The sequence below is a fragment of the Lagenorhynchus albirostris genome, chromosome 11 (genome assembly GCF_949774975.1).
Source record: "Lagenorhynchus albirostris chromosome 11, mLagAlb1.1, whole genome shotgun sequence".
Lineage (NCBI taxonomy): Eukaryota > Metazoa > Chordata > Mammalia > Artiodactyla > Delphinidae > Lagenorhynchus > Lagenorhynchus albirostris.
Genome location: NC_083105.1, coordinates 17155486 through 17170013, shown reverse-complemented (window position 1 = coordinate 17170013; position 14528 = coordinate 17155486). Strand labels below are relative to the sequence as shown.

At 42.7% G+C, this 14528-nt stretch overlaps 1 protein-coding gene across 2 annotated transcripts in view; it reads right to left on the bottom strand.

Moving 5' to 3' along the window:
- Positions 1-14270, bottom strand: part of APPL2 (adaptor protein, phosphotyrosine interacting with PH domain and leucine zipper 2) — a 53160-nt gene extending 38890 nt beyond the window's left edge. Inside the window, exons 1-2 of one of the 2 annotated variants that reach the window (XM_060166567.1) lie at positions 14048-14270; positions 7435-7533 (exon numbers count right to left, since the gene is read on the bottom strand). In XM_060166567.1, the coding sequence (XP_060022550.1) occupies positions 7435-7533; positions 14048-14101 (153 nt within the window). In that variant the 5' untranslated portion in view covers positions 14102-14270. Of the gene's footprint in view, positions 1-7434; positions 7534-14047 lie in introns of those variants that run through there. The other variant, XM_060166569.1, reaches the window with a different exon arrangement.
- Between the last annotated feature and the right edge of the window lie 258 nt (positions 14271-14528).

Below are 14528 nucleotides of genomic sequence, written 5' to 3'. Positions count from 1 at the left end.
GGTAAGCCTGCTTAATTATCTCTTCAATAAGACTTGCAAAACTGGAACTTGCGTGAAGAGTAAATATTAGCAGTAACAATAATAAAGATAGCTGCTAACATTTACTGAGTCTTTTTTAGGACCTGACATTGCTGTTAAGCACTTTTTATATATTATTACATTTAATTCTTACAAGGCACTAATGAGGTAGGGTATATTCTTACCCTCATTTTACAAATGAGGAGAAAAAGGTTCAGAAAGGATAATACCTTTCTATAATTACACAACTAGTAACTGGCAAGGCAACGATTCAACTCAGATCTGTCAGACTCAAAATCTAAAGTCCAAGTGCTTAACACCATACTATTCTGATCTGAAGTCCAAAACTGTATTTAATAGTACTGTACTCAGTGAGCAGGCCTCACAGGCGCTACAGATACCAGCATAAATCCCATACTTTTCTAGCTGTAGTCCAGCAAAAGTGGTGGCGTAAAATGTAGATTCTAAATGGAGTTCTGCGACACCCTGGAAAAGCTCTCTGGTTACTATCTATGCTATTGGGTACCTCATAGGAAGCCTTAAGAGATGACCTGACGAAGGGTTTACCGACAGAATATCCTATGTTCATCAGAACTTCCCAAGGCTGGCGCCAAGGCAGAAAGACCAGTGGTTAACAAACCCGGAAGGAAAACTGAGCTCTGGGCAAAGGAATGTTTACCTTATGGTGGCACAGAGCGCTCGCTAACTGCAACTGTCACCTGAAACTACCCAAAGGCCTCTGGGCAGGAAAGGAGAGGCCAGGAGCAGGGGCAGAGGAAATCCACTAGAGTCCAAGTCACAGTGTCGGCACTGCTTTGATCTAGGCTAAACAACTGGCCAGAAATGTTACCTAAAGCCAAGTGGCTGAGAGTCTGATTCATCACAGCACTACCCCAAAGCTGGGGTCAGGGGGTCGCACTGGATCAGGAGCCCCCGGCGGGGGGGGGCTGCGCACAGAGGGAGTGGCGAGGAATGTAGCGAGGACAGAGACTGGAGAGCTGTGTTTGGGGCAGGCCATGTGGGGATGCTTGCTGAGGACTCTGACATTATTCTGCCAGCACCAGGGAAGCCCCAAGGAACTTTGGCAGGAGAACGACAAGGTCAGATGTGAGCAGAAGAAAAATCATGAATGGCTGTGGTGGAAAAAGAGGATGACGTGAGGGTCAGGAGACCACCTGAAGTCGAGTGAGAGAGAAAGAAGGCTGAGCCCGAGCCAGAAAGTAGCAGAGATATGCCTGGTATCGCTGAGGCAAAAACAACAGGCTAGAGTGAATGAGGAAGGAGGGGGAGTCCAAGATGAATGGACCCTAGACTGGATGACCCATGATGGCAGTGCACCGAGCTAAGGTGCTGACAACGGGACACAGATCTGGGAGGGACAATAAATCGCACAGAGGGGGTGTGCCGACGGTCTGGTCAAGGTGGCCCGGATGCAGTCTTTCATTTAACACCTATTTATCAAACACTGAGTGGGGCCACGGAAGGTGCTGGCCATTGGAGACAAAGACAATCTACTCTCAGAGCTCATAGTGCACAGGGAGGAAAGAAAATCCCCCACTGTCCCTCAGTGCTCTGACCAACAAGAGTGCAGGTCATCTGGGCACACGGGTGAAGGGTGCTTTCGTCCGAAGGGAGAAAATGAAGAAAGAAAAGGTGTCAGACACCTCGGACCTGAGGTCAGTCTTAAAAGCCATTTGCTGGGAAGGCCATTTGCCAGGGCAAGGGGTCCATGTGGAGTCCTGGAAGCAGGAAGGGCATAGCAAAGTCTCGAGATGTGCAGAGGGCCTGGCACATTCTGGAACAGCCAAAGACGAAGCTAGAGGAGTAGGCTGAAACTCGGCTCATGAAGAGCTTTGCGTGCCTTGATGAGGAGTTTTTACCTCTGCCTGTGGTTACAGGGAGCCACAGAAGCAGGTGAAGACAGGGAGGGAAGGGAGGTTTGCATGTGGCAGCTCGAGAGTAAAGGATGGATTGAAGGGGAAAACAAGCCCCTGACGACAGGAAGACTGCTTAGGACGGTGCTGCAATAGCCCAGGTAAGAGCTGAAAACTCACTCTCCACAGTGACAATAGGCAAAAGTCGTTTGGAATAAGGACCTAGAGACGAGGGCTAGACACAGATTCTGAATGGCCAGGCTTTGCTGAAGAAGTGACCTTGCCCAGGAAACGAGTAGAGACTAACCAGAGAAGGACTCCTGTGGAATTTTGGAGAACACCAAGACTTAAGGGGCAGGCAGCATAAGGGCGCCAGGAAAGGAGAAAAATCAAGAATGGTGGGTAGAGACTCGGGACAGACACTGTCACAGGAACCAAAGAAGGACAGTTTCGAGGGGGGCATTGTTAATAGCATTGGGTGCTACCTGGGATGGAGGGTGGAGAGAGGCTATGAACCAGGCATTAAGCAGCCTGTGCTACCAGTGGGGGATCGAGCCCAGACTGAGGTGCCTGAGGAGCAAATATCAACTACGCAGTGAGGAAGTGAGGAATGTACAGACTGCTCCTTCAGGAAGGTCAAGATCAGGGGACCAAGCTTCTATTTAACCCAAGTAGCAGTCCCAGGGTACAGTGCTATCATAACTACTATTATTCTAAGGCTTAGAAGGTGGTTATGTTAACAGTGAGCACTTCGTGCCAGGGACTGATCTTATACTTTACAGGTATTAGTTCTAATAACAACCTATGAGGTGGGTATTATTATGGCCTGTTTAACCAACAAGGAAACTCAGGCAATCACGTGACTTGCCCAAGGTCACACAGCAAGTGGCCAAGTCAAGACTGGAACTCAGATCTGATGCATCTAAGGTCACATACTTAACCTCATACCTAATGAATGAGCCTGGCCCGGAATAATCTTCCATACTAATCTGAAAGCCTTCAATGCCAGAATGAGGGAAGGCTGTAGATCCCACATGCAAATCAAGTGCAAAAACTCAGGTCTCTGAAGGTGCTTCCAGAAACCACTCAGGGGCTCTCTACTCCCAAATGCCTTAAGCTACACACATATTTTTCTGTCCCTGTCACAGAAACCTCAATTTGACTGTTTTTGAGAGCTGTTAAAATGCACTGATTGAAACCATTATGGATAAAAACCAATTAAACAAGGGAAATTACTCGGGGATACAAAAAGGAGCTGGCTCCCACCCATAACACACTACAAAGCTGTTAGGCTGATAAGTGTGGGTGTTCTATGGTGACAAGAACAACCTTTGAAGACTCCCACTTCCTTAGCCTCTGCTGCCATTTCTAGAGACCAGTATGTCAAAAGAGTACAGCAAAGGGGTTCAGAGTGACAGCGGAGGTTTTGGAGTCAAAGACCTGAGTTCAAATTCTGTTCCTGCCACTCATCAGCTGTGTGACCACAGGGAGTTACATAACCTCTCTTATATAATAATACCTCTCCTTTATTGTGAAAGCTAAATGAGATTATACACAGGTGGTGCCTTGCCTAGTGTGTGGTATGTTTATGTGCCTAATAATATTTTTATTATTAAAATATACAGTTCTGATCCTGTCTGCCTCCCAAATCCTTCTCTCTCCCCTATCACAAGCTCACACTCCTGGATGCCCACTACTCTGTTTCCCAAGAGGAACATTAACTTATTTAGCTTGATATCTATATATATTATCATTTCTAAAGAAAAATATTTTCTTCTTTATAATACCAAATGTATGCATATCTTCCCTTCAAGGTATTTTACTCCTATCCCCTCCCACGGTCTCACCCCAGTTTGAAAAGATACTACTCCCAACTCCAATGCGGGCTTTTACATTTCAGGATCAGGAGTTCTGCACTCCCAAAGGTCTGGTTCAGAGCAGCTGCAGAGATGAGACTGTGTTTGTGTAAGCCTGCTTTGCTGAAAGGAAGTGAGAGAGCCTGAACCACGGTTCTCACTTCGAAAAATTCCATCCAAAATGTACTTAAAAAAAAAAATCAACAAAACAAACAAAAAATTCCATCCAGACTGAAGGCACCAACTACAGAGGCTTGTCATCTTTTGGAGGAGAAAGACAGGTTCCAGGAGATGCCAGGTTTCATTAATACTGCTAGGAACATCATTTGACCTTCCAGTTTTCTCAATACAATGTCTGAGAGGAGAAGTAAGAAATTTACGTAAGTAAATTTCATTGTAAGACCCTAACAAATCCATTTCGAAAAGATTTTTAAAAATTTTAACCTCTCTAGGAAAGAAACAAAATCACAGTAGATATACAGAATCAAAACAAGTATACCAAATGTATTAAATGCAAAATTGGAGCAGATTTTACTGAATAAGTATACCCATGCATCTATTCAGACACTATAGAAGTTTTAAATTTAGTCAATAGTTTGAAAGATAGCAGAGCTTTCTAAGTAACCCGTCTCTTGCTGCATGAGAAGTGTGTATGGCTTCCTTCATTCAGATGACCCATGATGGAGTACTCAGTTCCCCCATGTGCAAAGGCACATCTGACAATTAGGAGACCAGATGTGACCAGGGACTGCTGTAAAATGCTGAAAACAGCTTATAGCCTATAGCTTCATTCTACTGCTTAAGCCAAATAAAATTTAAAATCTCCCCCAAACTAGCCAAAATCAGCAAAACTGTTTGTTCACAGAACTTTCCTCTAGTTCTTTTTACTCTTCCTCTTTCTAAAACTAAGGTCCAAATGCTATTCACTATATCAGAATCCAGAAACTTACCATGTGGCCTGATTTTAAGTATCTTTTATGAACATTTATCATTTATCAGTAGCATAAATCTGGTTTAAAAAATATAATAATGAAAAACAACATCTTACTAAGTGCCTCTGTTTTTAAAAATGAAATTATAAAACTCTATTAATGCAATTTAACACAACTAGGTGTAAAATATTTAAGGAAGAATGTTAAATAAAACCAGGTAAACATAACTTTGGGGAAAAAAGTTGAATGAAAACATTGGTAACTCTTTTCTTTCTTTCTTTCTTTCTTTCTTTCTCTTTCTTCCCACCCTCATACATATAAACAAACTGATCAAAGAGGAGTTAGAAAGTTTTCTTTTTAATTTAATTGAAAAGAAACAAAACATCTTCAAATAAACCTGAAAAACAACTGACCCTGACCCAGCCGACCTGAATGCCACTGACCACTGCTTGTATCTGTCACTGAGTTGGCAGCACTAGCCAGACGTTCTTGCTAGCTTCTGCTGCAGGAAATGCCGAGGCAGAAGGAAGGGCTTCTGCCAGTAACCCATGTGATGATCATGTGATGTGAAGTAAAAGCTGGTTACAGCCTCTTGGAATGCAAGACCCACTTAATTTTGGCAAAATGCAGTTTTCTGGCTCAAAAGAAAAAAACGCATAAGAGAGCATCTGGACATCTCCAAGTAAATGATTCTGACAGACATGGAAAGGCAGAACAGAGACTCTTGGGAGTGGTGGAGTCACAGTCCGTAAGTCTTGGGACTCTTAAACATGAGAAAAATCATTTAATAACAATATTCAAACTACTAAAGAGCAGGTATAAGCTCAGTAAAAAATTTTCTCTTCTCTTAAATTTTGAATAGTTAGGGAAAAATACAAAAACATGTAATAGAAATAAATAGGGCTTTTAAAAAATCGACAAAGTATGTCCCAGTTTTTAAATGTTTTACCTAAACAAACGAGCAAAATCACAAATGTGCACATGATTCTTTTGGTCATTAAAATTAGTTCCAATTAATCAAGTTACACTTCTATAATACAGCAGTTTGCAAATATCTATCTCCAGCCTGAACTCTGGACCTGAACTTTCAACAAGATCTCTTTCCCCACTCTTATGTCCCATGGACACCTCAAAATCAGCCTCTCAAGAAAGAATTAAGGGGAATTCCCTGGTGGTTCAGTGATTAGGACTCTGCACTTTCACTGCCAAGGGCCCAGGTTCAATCCCTGGTCAGGGAACTAAGATCCTGCAAGCCATGGTGCGACCAAAAAAAAAAAAAAAAAGGAAAGAATTAAGATTGACATCCCTGCCATTCCTGCCACTGCCACACACACACACCCTGCTCCTCTTCCTGTATTCTCCCAACTATGCACCCTGTTATTGAAGTCAAAGACGTGGGCATCATTCTTGATTCATCCTTCACCCATCCAACCCCTTCACATAGAATCAGTCACCAATCCACTTCTTCCCAATTCCACTGCCGCTTCCCTAGCTCAGGCTACCACCCTTATGCTTAGTAGTTAATTGTTTGGGCTTTGGCTTCAGGCTGACTTGCTCTACCATGTATTAATGGGGTGGAATTGGAAAGTCATTCATCATCAGAATCCTTAAATCTCCTGACCTATAAAATGAAGATATAATAACAACAGCCACCTCAGAGTTGTTAGGGAATTGAAGTGAACTGATTACATGTAAAAGCCCCTGAAACTGCACCTGGAACCTACGAAGTATTCAGTAAGTCTCAACTATCATAATCATCCTCCTTTTGGGTGCCCAGCACAATTCCTCCAGGTTAGGTGACCCTTCTCTCCTAGCACCTCTAACACTCTTTGGTAATTATTTTTGTCTGTCTCCCAACCCAGTTGTAAGCTCCCTAATGGCAAGAGCTGAGTTTTTTCCCCATATAGGATATGAATGAATGATTAATAAAACCATGATAATAATAAATGATTATATATGAATATTAAGAGCTATGTAAAATAAATGAGTATACATATTATTGATATATTATTATTATACACTGAATGTGGTATTTATTTAGAGATCGTCAATGAGAAAAAGGAACATATTAACAGATACAGGCTTAAGTCAGCAAGGAATCAATAATGAAAAGTATCGGTTGCCATAATATTTTGATGTGTAACATGACAAATTTTATTTTTAAGTAACTCACAAGTTTTCTCTTAGAAAGTAACATACATGGGCATTTCTTGATCTTAAAAAGATCCACTTTTGCTGCTCAGCAATTTATTTTCCATGGTTTTGCAAGGCAGAGATATTTGTTCCTCAAAACAAAGAAGCCACCCAACAGTTCCAGAACTGTGACTCAAGTCTTTTCAGAGGAAGCCCTTGAAAAAACATCTCTACTCGCCTGCACTGACATCTAAGACTGACCATTTATGAGAAAGACAAAGAGCCATGCCTTAGAATACTGAACCCACTCATTCACAAGTAGGAAGAGGAGACTCAAATGTTTCCCTTTGGAGTAGAATTTTTTTAAAAATTAAAAAGCAGTTATGTGGTACCTTTCTACTGGGTCTACTAGTTACAGAAAAATTACCCTATTTCTTAACCTGTGAAAATGAACTGTCCTCAGTTTTTTGAGGTGAACAGAAGAGAAAAACAATTGTGATTTTATTTCAAAAGTTTAAATGGTGGTGTTCTGACTCAAATCTCTCAACCTCCTGAGAGAAGTTCAAGGTGGGCAGAGGGCTCCCACTCTGTTCCTCTCCAGGTGAGGGGGCAGGAGGATACCTGGGCTCCATAGACGCGTTGCATCGCCTGGAGCAGCTGGTTGGTATAATCCGTGAGAGTGCCAGCATCTTCTTCAAATACACTCAGTAAAGAGCGAGTCTGCAAGAAAAGAGGTCAATTTTATTTCTAAGTGGAGAAGTTACATGGAGGTAAAACAAACACACGCACACAGAGATACGGGGAGGGAAGATGTCTGTTGTCTGGCTTTACTTTTTTATTGTTAATACTAATATAAGCTGATTCCTAGAGCTTTAATTCAGAACTTCTTTTCTAATCCTTTAGACTACATTGCGAGGGCAAACTGAATACAGTTTGAGTACTGGGGCCAGGGAAAGAAAGCCAATTTTTAAAGGGTTAAGAAGACTCAAGGGCTATTATCTGTCTTGACGTTAGCCTCTACCTAAGTACCAGTAAAGTCCATCCAATAAAATAAGTGTTAAAAAGGGCAGTCTCTCCCTTCAAGCCCATAAACTGAACTCACTGTCTGGCCTGTCTGTATACCTGGGGTGTGGTCACCCAGCACTGCATCATCACAGCAGTTAACCATCTGTCCAGTTTTCTGCAATCCTGTAAGTCTTGCAGGGGTGTGCCATTCTTTCTACTTAAGATACTACAGTCAGGCTCCATGTCTTTCGTCATATTCTATTCAACCAATTTTCAAACTCATGACCAGGAAATTTCATGTACCATGGGCCCACCAGTGGAAGCTCTGGGCACAAAACTCAAATAGCAACTTAAGAATGCTAGCTCAGTTCCTCTGGGAAGACTACTCAGTGCTTCGAGAGCAGCTGAGCAATGTCTTAGATGAAAGGTATTTCCTCTCATTTTCATGCGTAGTGCCTGATACGCTGAGCACTAAAGAAATATTTACATATTGGACGGTGCCTAAAGAAGTATCAAGGGACCACATAAGAGACTTTTGTTAATGTGTCCAGCACAGTGGGAATTTCAAATACTACATTAGTGATAATGGGATCTATATTTCAGAAAATAACCCATTAGGCATAGAATGGAGAGTAAGCTATAGAAATGTCTTTAATGAGATGATACCAAAGGCACCTTACAAAGAACAATCCATTAAGGTTCGTTATTTTCCTGCAAATGAATTTCAATTCCTTCTTTCTTTTTCTAACCTATCTCAGGTAAGAGAATAATAACTGACCCAAAAGCACCCCCAATAAACTGGAAGAGGAACCCCGATGTTTGAATCATTCTACCTTTGATTTTGTTGACAAACTCTGGTGGACTTCACAGTAGTACATGTTTACCCTGGTTTTGCCCGAGGTCTTTAAGGCTAAAAATACCTGCTCTCAGACGAATGTACTCTCTTCAGTACCAATTCTTATCAACAGAAGGATCAGAACAAACAAAACAAAAATCATGGATGTGACCCACTGGATCTCATAATGCTTTAATGGATGTCAATGAGTAGGTGAAAAACATTGGTTTAGAATTCTTTATTACATCTCTTTAAAATACACTACTTGAAAAACAAAGATTGTTAAAAGATGTTTTGAGAACCTACAGTGATTGGTCTATCACTCTACATTCATTCATGTATATACTTCTGCCTTAATCCAATATTTGATGAAACGTTGTGTTGGGATCTGAGATTCAAAGGTGATCAGAACCAACTCTGTCTTCCAGGAGCTTACAGTCTACTGGGGCCTCTCAAAGGATCTGGAATCCCCTTGGGACCGTGTCAATCCTGGGTCCAAATTTAGGCTCTAACACTAATTTGCAGGGAACACTAGAGGTAATGAATTACATAAAGTGCCTACCAGTGCCTAATACACAATGATAGCAGATGATGCTGATTATGAAGAAGATAATGAACTTTGCTTATAACATGTTGGACACTAAGGGTTTCACATGTTATGATTTCATTTCAACACTAAAGCAACACTATTATCTACACAGTTATCTATAAATGTCATCTAATAGGAGAGAATCTTTTGGTATTTGTGGTGCCAATGCTGGAGAAGTCCTTCAATGTTTATGATGATTCTCGTTCCTTTCTTTGCTATAACAGTATATCTAAGAGAATGAAAAAGAGTGATACAACTGGATTGAGGATATTTAATTTTTTAAATACTACTGATGTCCATTTAGTTGAGTCCTATTTATTGTTTTTAATACTCTTAGAAATAAAATACATAGAATGGAAAATGAGCCACAGGATGAAAAGAGAGGGCTTGTATAAATGTCCTCCATAAAGAGAGTAGAAAGAAAACTAAAACTACCATTTACTCTGTACTTCCTATGTGTCCGACACTGTGCTGAGCACTAAATATTACTTCATTTAATCCTTCCGACAATTTTATGAGGTAGACACCACAGTTACATTAATCCCATTTTAGAGATGATGAAACTGAGGCTCATCAAGGTTAAGAAACTTGCTCAACCTCCCACAGCTGGGAAGCAGCAGGGTTGCGATGTAAACCCAGGTCTGGCTGGTACCAATGGCCATGCTTTCTCCACCGCAGGAGGCTGCATCCACCACCTAGCAAAGGCTGCATCCTCCACCGCAGGAGGCTGCATCCACTCATCAGTGGGCATGCTCTTTGGCCCACAGCCCACCATCCTGTCTGGAGGCAGGATGCTGACTGCTTGGAGCTGACTTCTCTTGGGTCATCCTACTGTCATGCTCTCACCTGTGATAACTGCCAAAACTACATCAGAAGTTTTTTTTTCTTTATATTCTGAACATGTTTACCATGACATCCATTGGAACTGACAAAAACACTCCCGTCTTCCCTTTCTAACTTAACTAGGCCATGATCATCCTTGAAAAAAAATATACCCAGCTATCTCAGACACTGTTTTAATATCCACATTTATCAGCTCCGCATCTGCTTAAACATATTTGGAAGAACAAGAATGTTCTGAGACCTAAAGAAGGAATAAGACCAAGGACCAGGCAGGTATACCAGTTGCTCGAAAGTTCCACAAAAAAATCTGAAAGACTGGTGCATATCACTTATAAAGACAATAACAGCAATCATTTATGGAGTTACTATAATATGCAGGCATGAAGATACTTTACATATGTTATTTATTCTTCATAAGAATTAAGCAACTATTTTTACTCTAATTTTACCCATGTTGAAACACAAGCGGTTGTGTTTGAGTAACCTGCAGAATCAAGATTTAAATTCTGTCCTTTTTCTACTACCCTACACTCTCAAGAGTAGGCATGGACAGAAAAACGAAACCAAACACCTTAGCCTTAGCTCCACATTACCCTCTATCTTAGAATAAAGAAACTGGGTATCATCTAATAAACTAGTTCTAGACATTTTTCACTCCTAAGAATAGCATCTAGTTATATAATGGCACAATTTTAACAGCTGTGATTGTAAAATATACACACGCACACACACGTGTATATTTTATATATATTTAAATATATTTTAAATGTTTTAATATTTATCATATATAAGTATAAATATTATACATATATATATATTTTTAAGGTAAAAACAATTAAAACTCTTATTCCCATAGTGTGGGAGAGGGAGAGAAATGTCTCAGTAGAACCAAGCCTACTGAAAGGAAAATGTATCATAAACAAAGAGTACAGCAGGACAAAAGCCCTCCACAATGAAGACAAAACCACTAGGTAATGTTTTGAGGCATCCTGCTTGAGTTAAAAAAGGCCTGGTTTCCCAGCTGGACCTCTCACTGAATAATCTCAGAACTTAATCTTTAAATTCTCTGTGCTTCAGCTGTGCCAACTGCAAAGGAAACAAACAAATATCGTAACAAAACAGCAAGCAACAGTGCTACACTTTATCTCAAAAGCACACTACTTACAGGAAAGAGAATAAGCCCCTGGAGAGGTGTGAGCTGCAGCAGCTCAAAGCAGCATTTGTGTTCCTATCACAGCAGCATTCACACAGTACTGCAACTGCTGCTTTCCTTATCTGTCTCCCAGAACAGACTGTGAACCAGCAGAGGGAAGGCATTCTTATCTTATTTGTCATTACATTCCCAGCATCTAGCAGCACCTAGCGAGGAGCAGAGGCTCGCAAACAGCAATGGAGGCAAGTAGCTTAATCCCTAAAACATTTCATCTTTCATACACCAGAGGTAACCAGAAATAATACATGTACGCACAAAGACTTGTCTTATAATACACTGTGCAGCACTGTGAACTTAAAAGGGCATGAATAGATGTGTATAAGGTCAGTCAACTGCTATTCAGCTCTTCTTGGGTCACTGAGCTCAAATATAAAAGCTTTTGTGTTCATTTAATGAATCCTGTGCAACCAGGTTACTGGAGCAACCCTCATAAATACTCTACATAAAACAAGAGGAAACAATAGATGGTTTCTTAAGATCACTTCCTTTTAGTGAAACATTTTAGGTCACTGATGACAGAAAAGCCAGGTGCTAGGTAGCTGGGCTAACTTGAACAACATAGGCAGACTGCCTGGGTTCCAATCCCGGCTCTGCCACTTGATAATGTATAATCTTGGGAGCAAGTTATTTAACTTCTCAGCTCCTTCGTAATTTTAATACAGTACCTACTTCAAAAGACTGTTGAAAGGATTAGCTAAGTTAACATATGTAAAGCACTGAGAACAGGGCCTGGCACATAAAAATGCACGTATGACACAGGTGTTTGCTATTGCTTTTATTCTTTACAGATAAAACTAAGGAGTTGGATTAGATTCCTTCCAGTTACAAGTCTATGAATCTCCTTGGCAGTAAAGCTGCATTAGGCACATACCCCATACAAAAGAGCTAAATATGTTTTGATGGTTATCAAGGACCTTCCTGGAAGTTTGCTTCCATTCAAACCTCACCAAGAACCCTCACAGGGTGAGACCCACGTCTCAAAAGCAATGACAAATTCCCTACATAAAGGGGAACATTAAATAGAAATGACAATGCCTCTTAACCTCTTCTTCCTCATACAAGCTCAGTTATAAATCATGCAGATATGTTAGACTTGTAAGCCCCTTAAATATTATCTGCTCCGTGACCCTCATTCTGCAGATGAGAAAACCCAGCCAGTCACAGGATGAGGATGAGTGACTCGCCCAAATCAAATGATAAGTTAGTGTTAGAGCCACAATTAGGACCCAAGTGGCCTGACTCGTTTGCCAGTCCGCTGTCTCCTACCTCACTGCTGAGCACATCCTATAAACAACTCAGAACCAGTGCCTATTCACGGATGTGAGAGCCAAAAATTCCAAATGTAACTCCTCGGTGAGGGCAACATGGAGAATCAGTTAGTGCCACTTCTTTAACCTGGCTCAGCCATCACCATGTCCAGTTAGGAAAGCAATATATCTTTGCACCTCAGTTTCTCCAACTACAAACCAAGTGGAAACCCCTGTTCAAAATGATATCATTAGAAATTCCACAATATTATCTTCAGATCGCACGCAACAGGTGTGAGGATGGACAAAATGACTTCTACCCAGGGTTTTGATCCCATTAAAATGCCAGAAGTTTAGAGGCTTCAGAGAGGCCTTTGAGAAGTCAATCAGACCAGCGGATGACAATTAAAAAAAAGAAAAAAATCACAGCTTGCTTACACTTTCTTACTTGCCTATGTAAAGAAGATCACAAAGAAATGGGCACAAGGCAACTAAGCACACAGTCCTTTTGACTACTAATTCTGAGCTGGAGAGATGCAGAGTGGGTGTAGGTAAGTCCATCAGAGGATCATCCCGGGCAGGCACAATTCACTAAGAAGAAAATGGAAACGAAGCACAAAGGGATGAGAAACGGTGAAAGGAAAAGAGGTTACTCTTACTCTAATTTTTCAAGAGTTGAGATACTAGGGAATAAAGAGAGGTATTTAAATAACCCAAGGATGCAGAGCCTCTAGGGCAGATATGAAGCTGGGGAAATGTTAATGAAGAACAAAGGTTCCCTGGGGAAAGGTGCACTGACTTATGAAGTAATGTCATTCTGCATACATTTACTACATTTGCACACCAGCTTTCATCTGCAGAGCTCAAAGGGCTTGATTCTCATCTCGGGTGCGCTAATGAAGTTCCCCTGTGCGGCAAATAGGGCAGGTATTGTAATTTCCTCTTCACGAATGGGAAAACAGGGCCAAAGGGAGGTCTGACACCGCTGGGGAAGAGGTCTAGGCTCTCTGTATCCCACTCCGGTCCTAAATCCACCAGGTCCCATCATATCAGTAGTAGTAATAATAAGTAAGACTGACTTCTTATTTTGTACCAGACATTGCCCGCGAACAACTTGACAGGCGTTTCCTTATTTAATTCTAACAACTCTAGGAGGCAGGCACAATTATTCCTATCTTACGACAAAGCTGAGGCAAAAAAAAGATTATTTGCCCGGGGCACTTGGTGGAGCCCAAGCGTAGGCCGAGCAGCCTCGGTTTCAGCTGAGTTTGGAAAGGGGTCGGGACACAAAGACTCCGGCCGCGGGGGGCTTTCCCGACGTCTCCAGCCCTTTCTGAGGGATGCCGGCTCCCGGAGCATCCCGGACTCAAGACACAGGGCCGGGCCCGCCCCCTCTTCGCCCCCGAGGGGGCCCGGCGTACTCCCAGCCTCCACCCCGGGGCTGGTAGGGCCTCCTCGGCCTCAAGCCCTCGGGCGAGGGGGACCCGGGCGGCGGGAGGTACCTGGGGGCTGTCCTGCAACGCCTCCTCTAGCAGGAGCTTGTCCACGGCGGGCATGGTGCCGCGCGGCGGGGCCGAGGGCCGGACGAAAGCACGGAGGGCAGGTGACGCGGCGGCCGAGAGTGCTCGAGGATCAGGCGACGAGGCGGACGACGTTCTGTGCCCAGGGCGGCCCCGCGTGCGCCCACGCCTGGCCAGTGAGTGACCGCCGCCCGCCCGCCGGCCCTCCTCTCCGCCCAGCCCTCAGCGGAGCCGGATCAACAGGAAGTGTGGCGAGCGCCCGACCCGGACACCGGAAGTGTGGCGGCCCCGCTTTCCCCCCGCGCCCACCTCTCGCGGGAAACCGCAGACCCCCACGGGTCAGCCAGGCGCCAAGTGAACGTCTAGGGTGTTAGGCTCAGCAGTTAAGGGGCCGAATCTTATGCCGCTCAATGCATCTAAAGCCCAGGAGGGGGAACTCAAGAGCGGAAAGATAAGGTTTTAT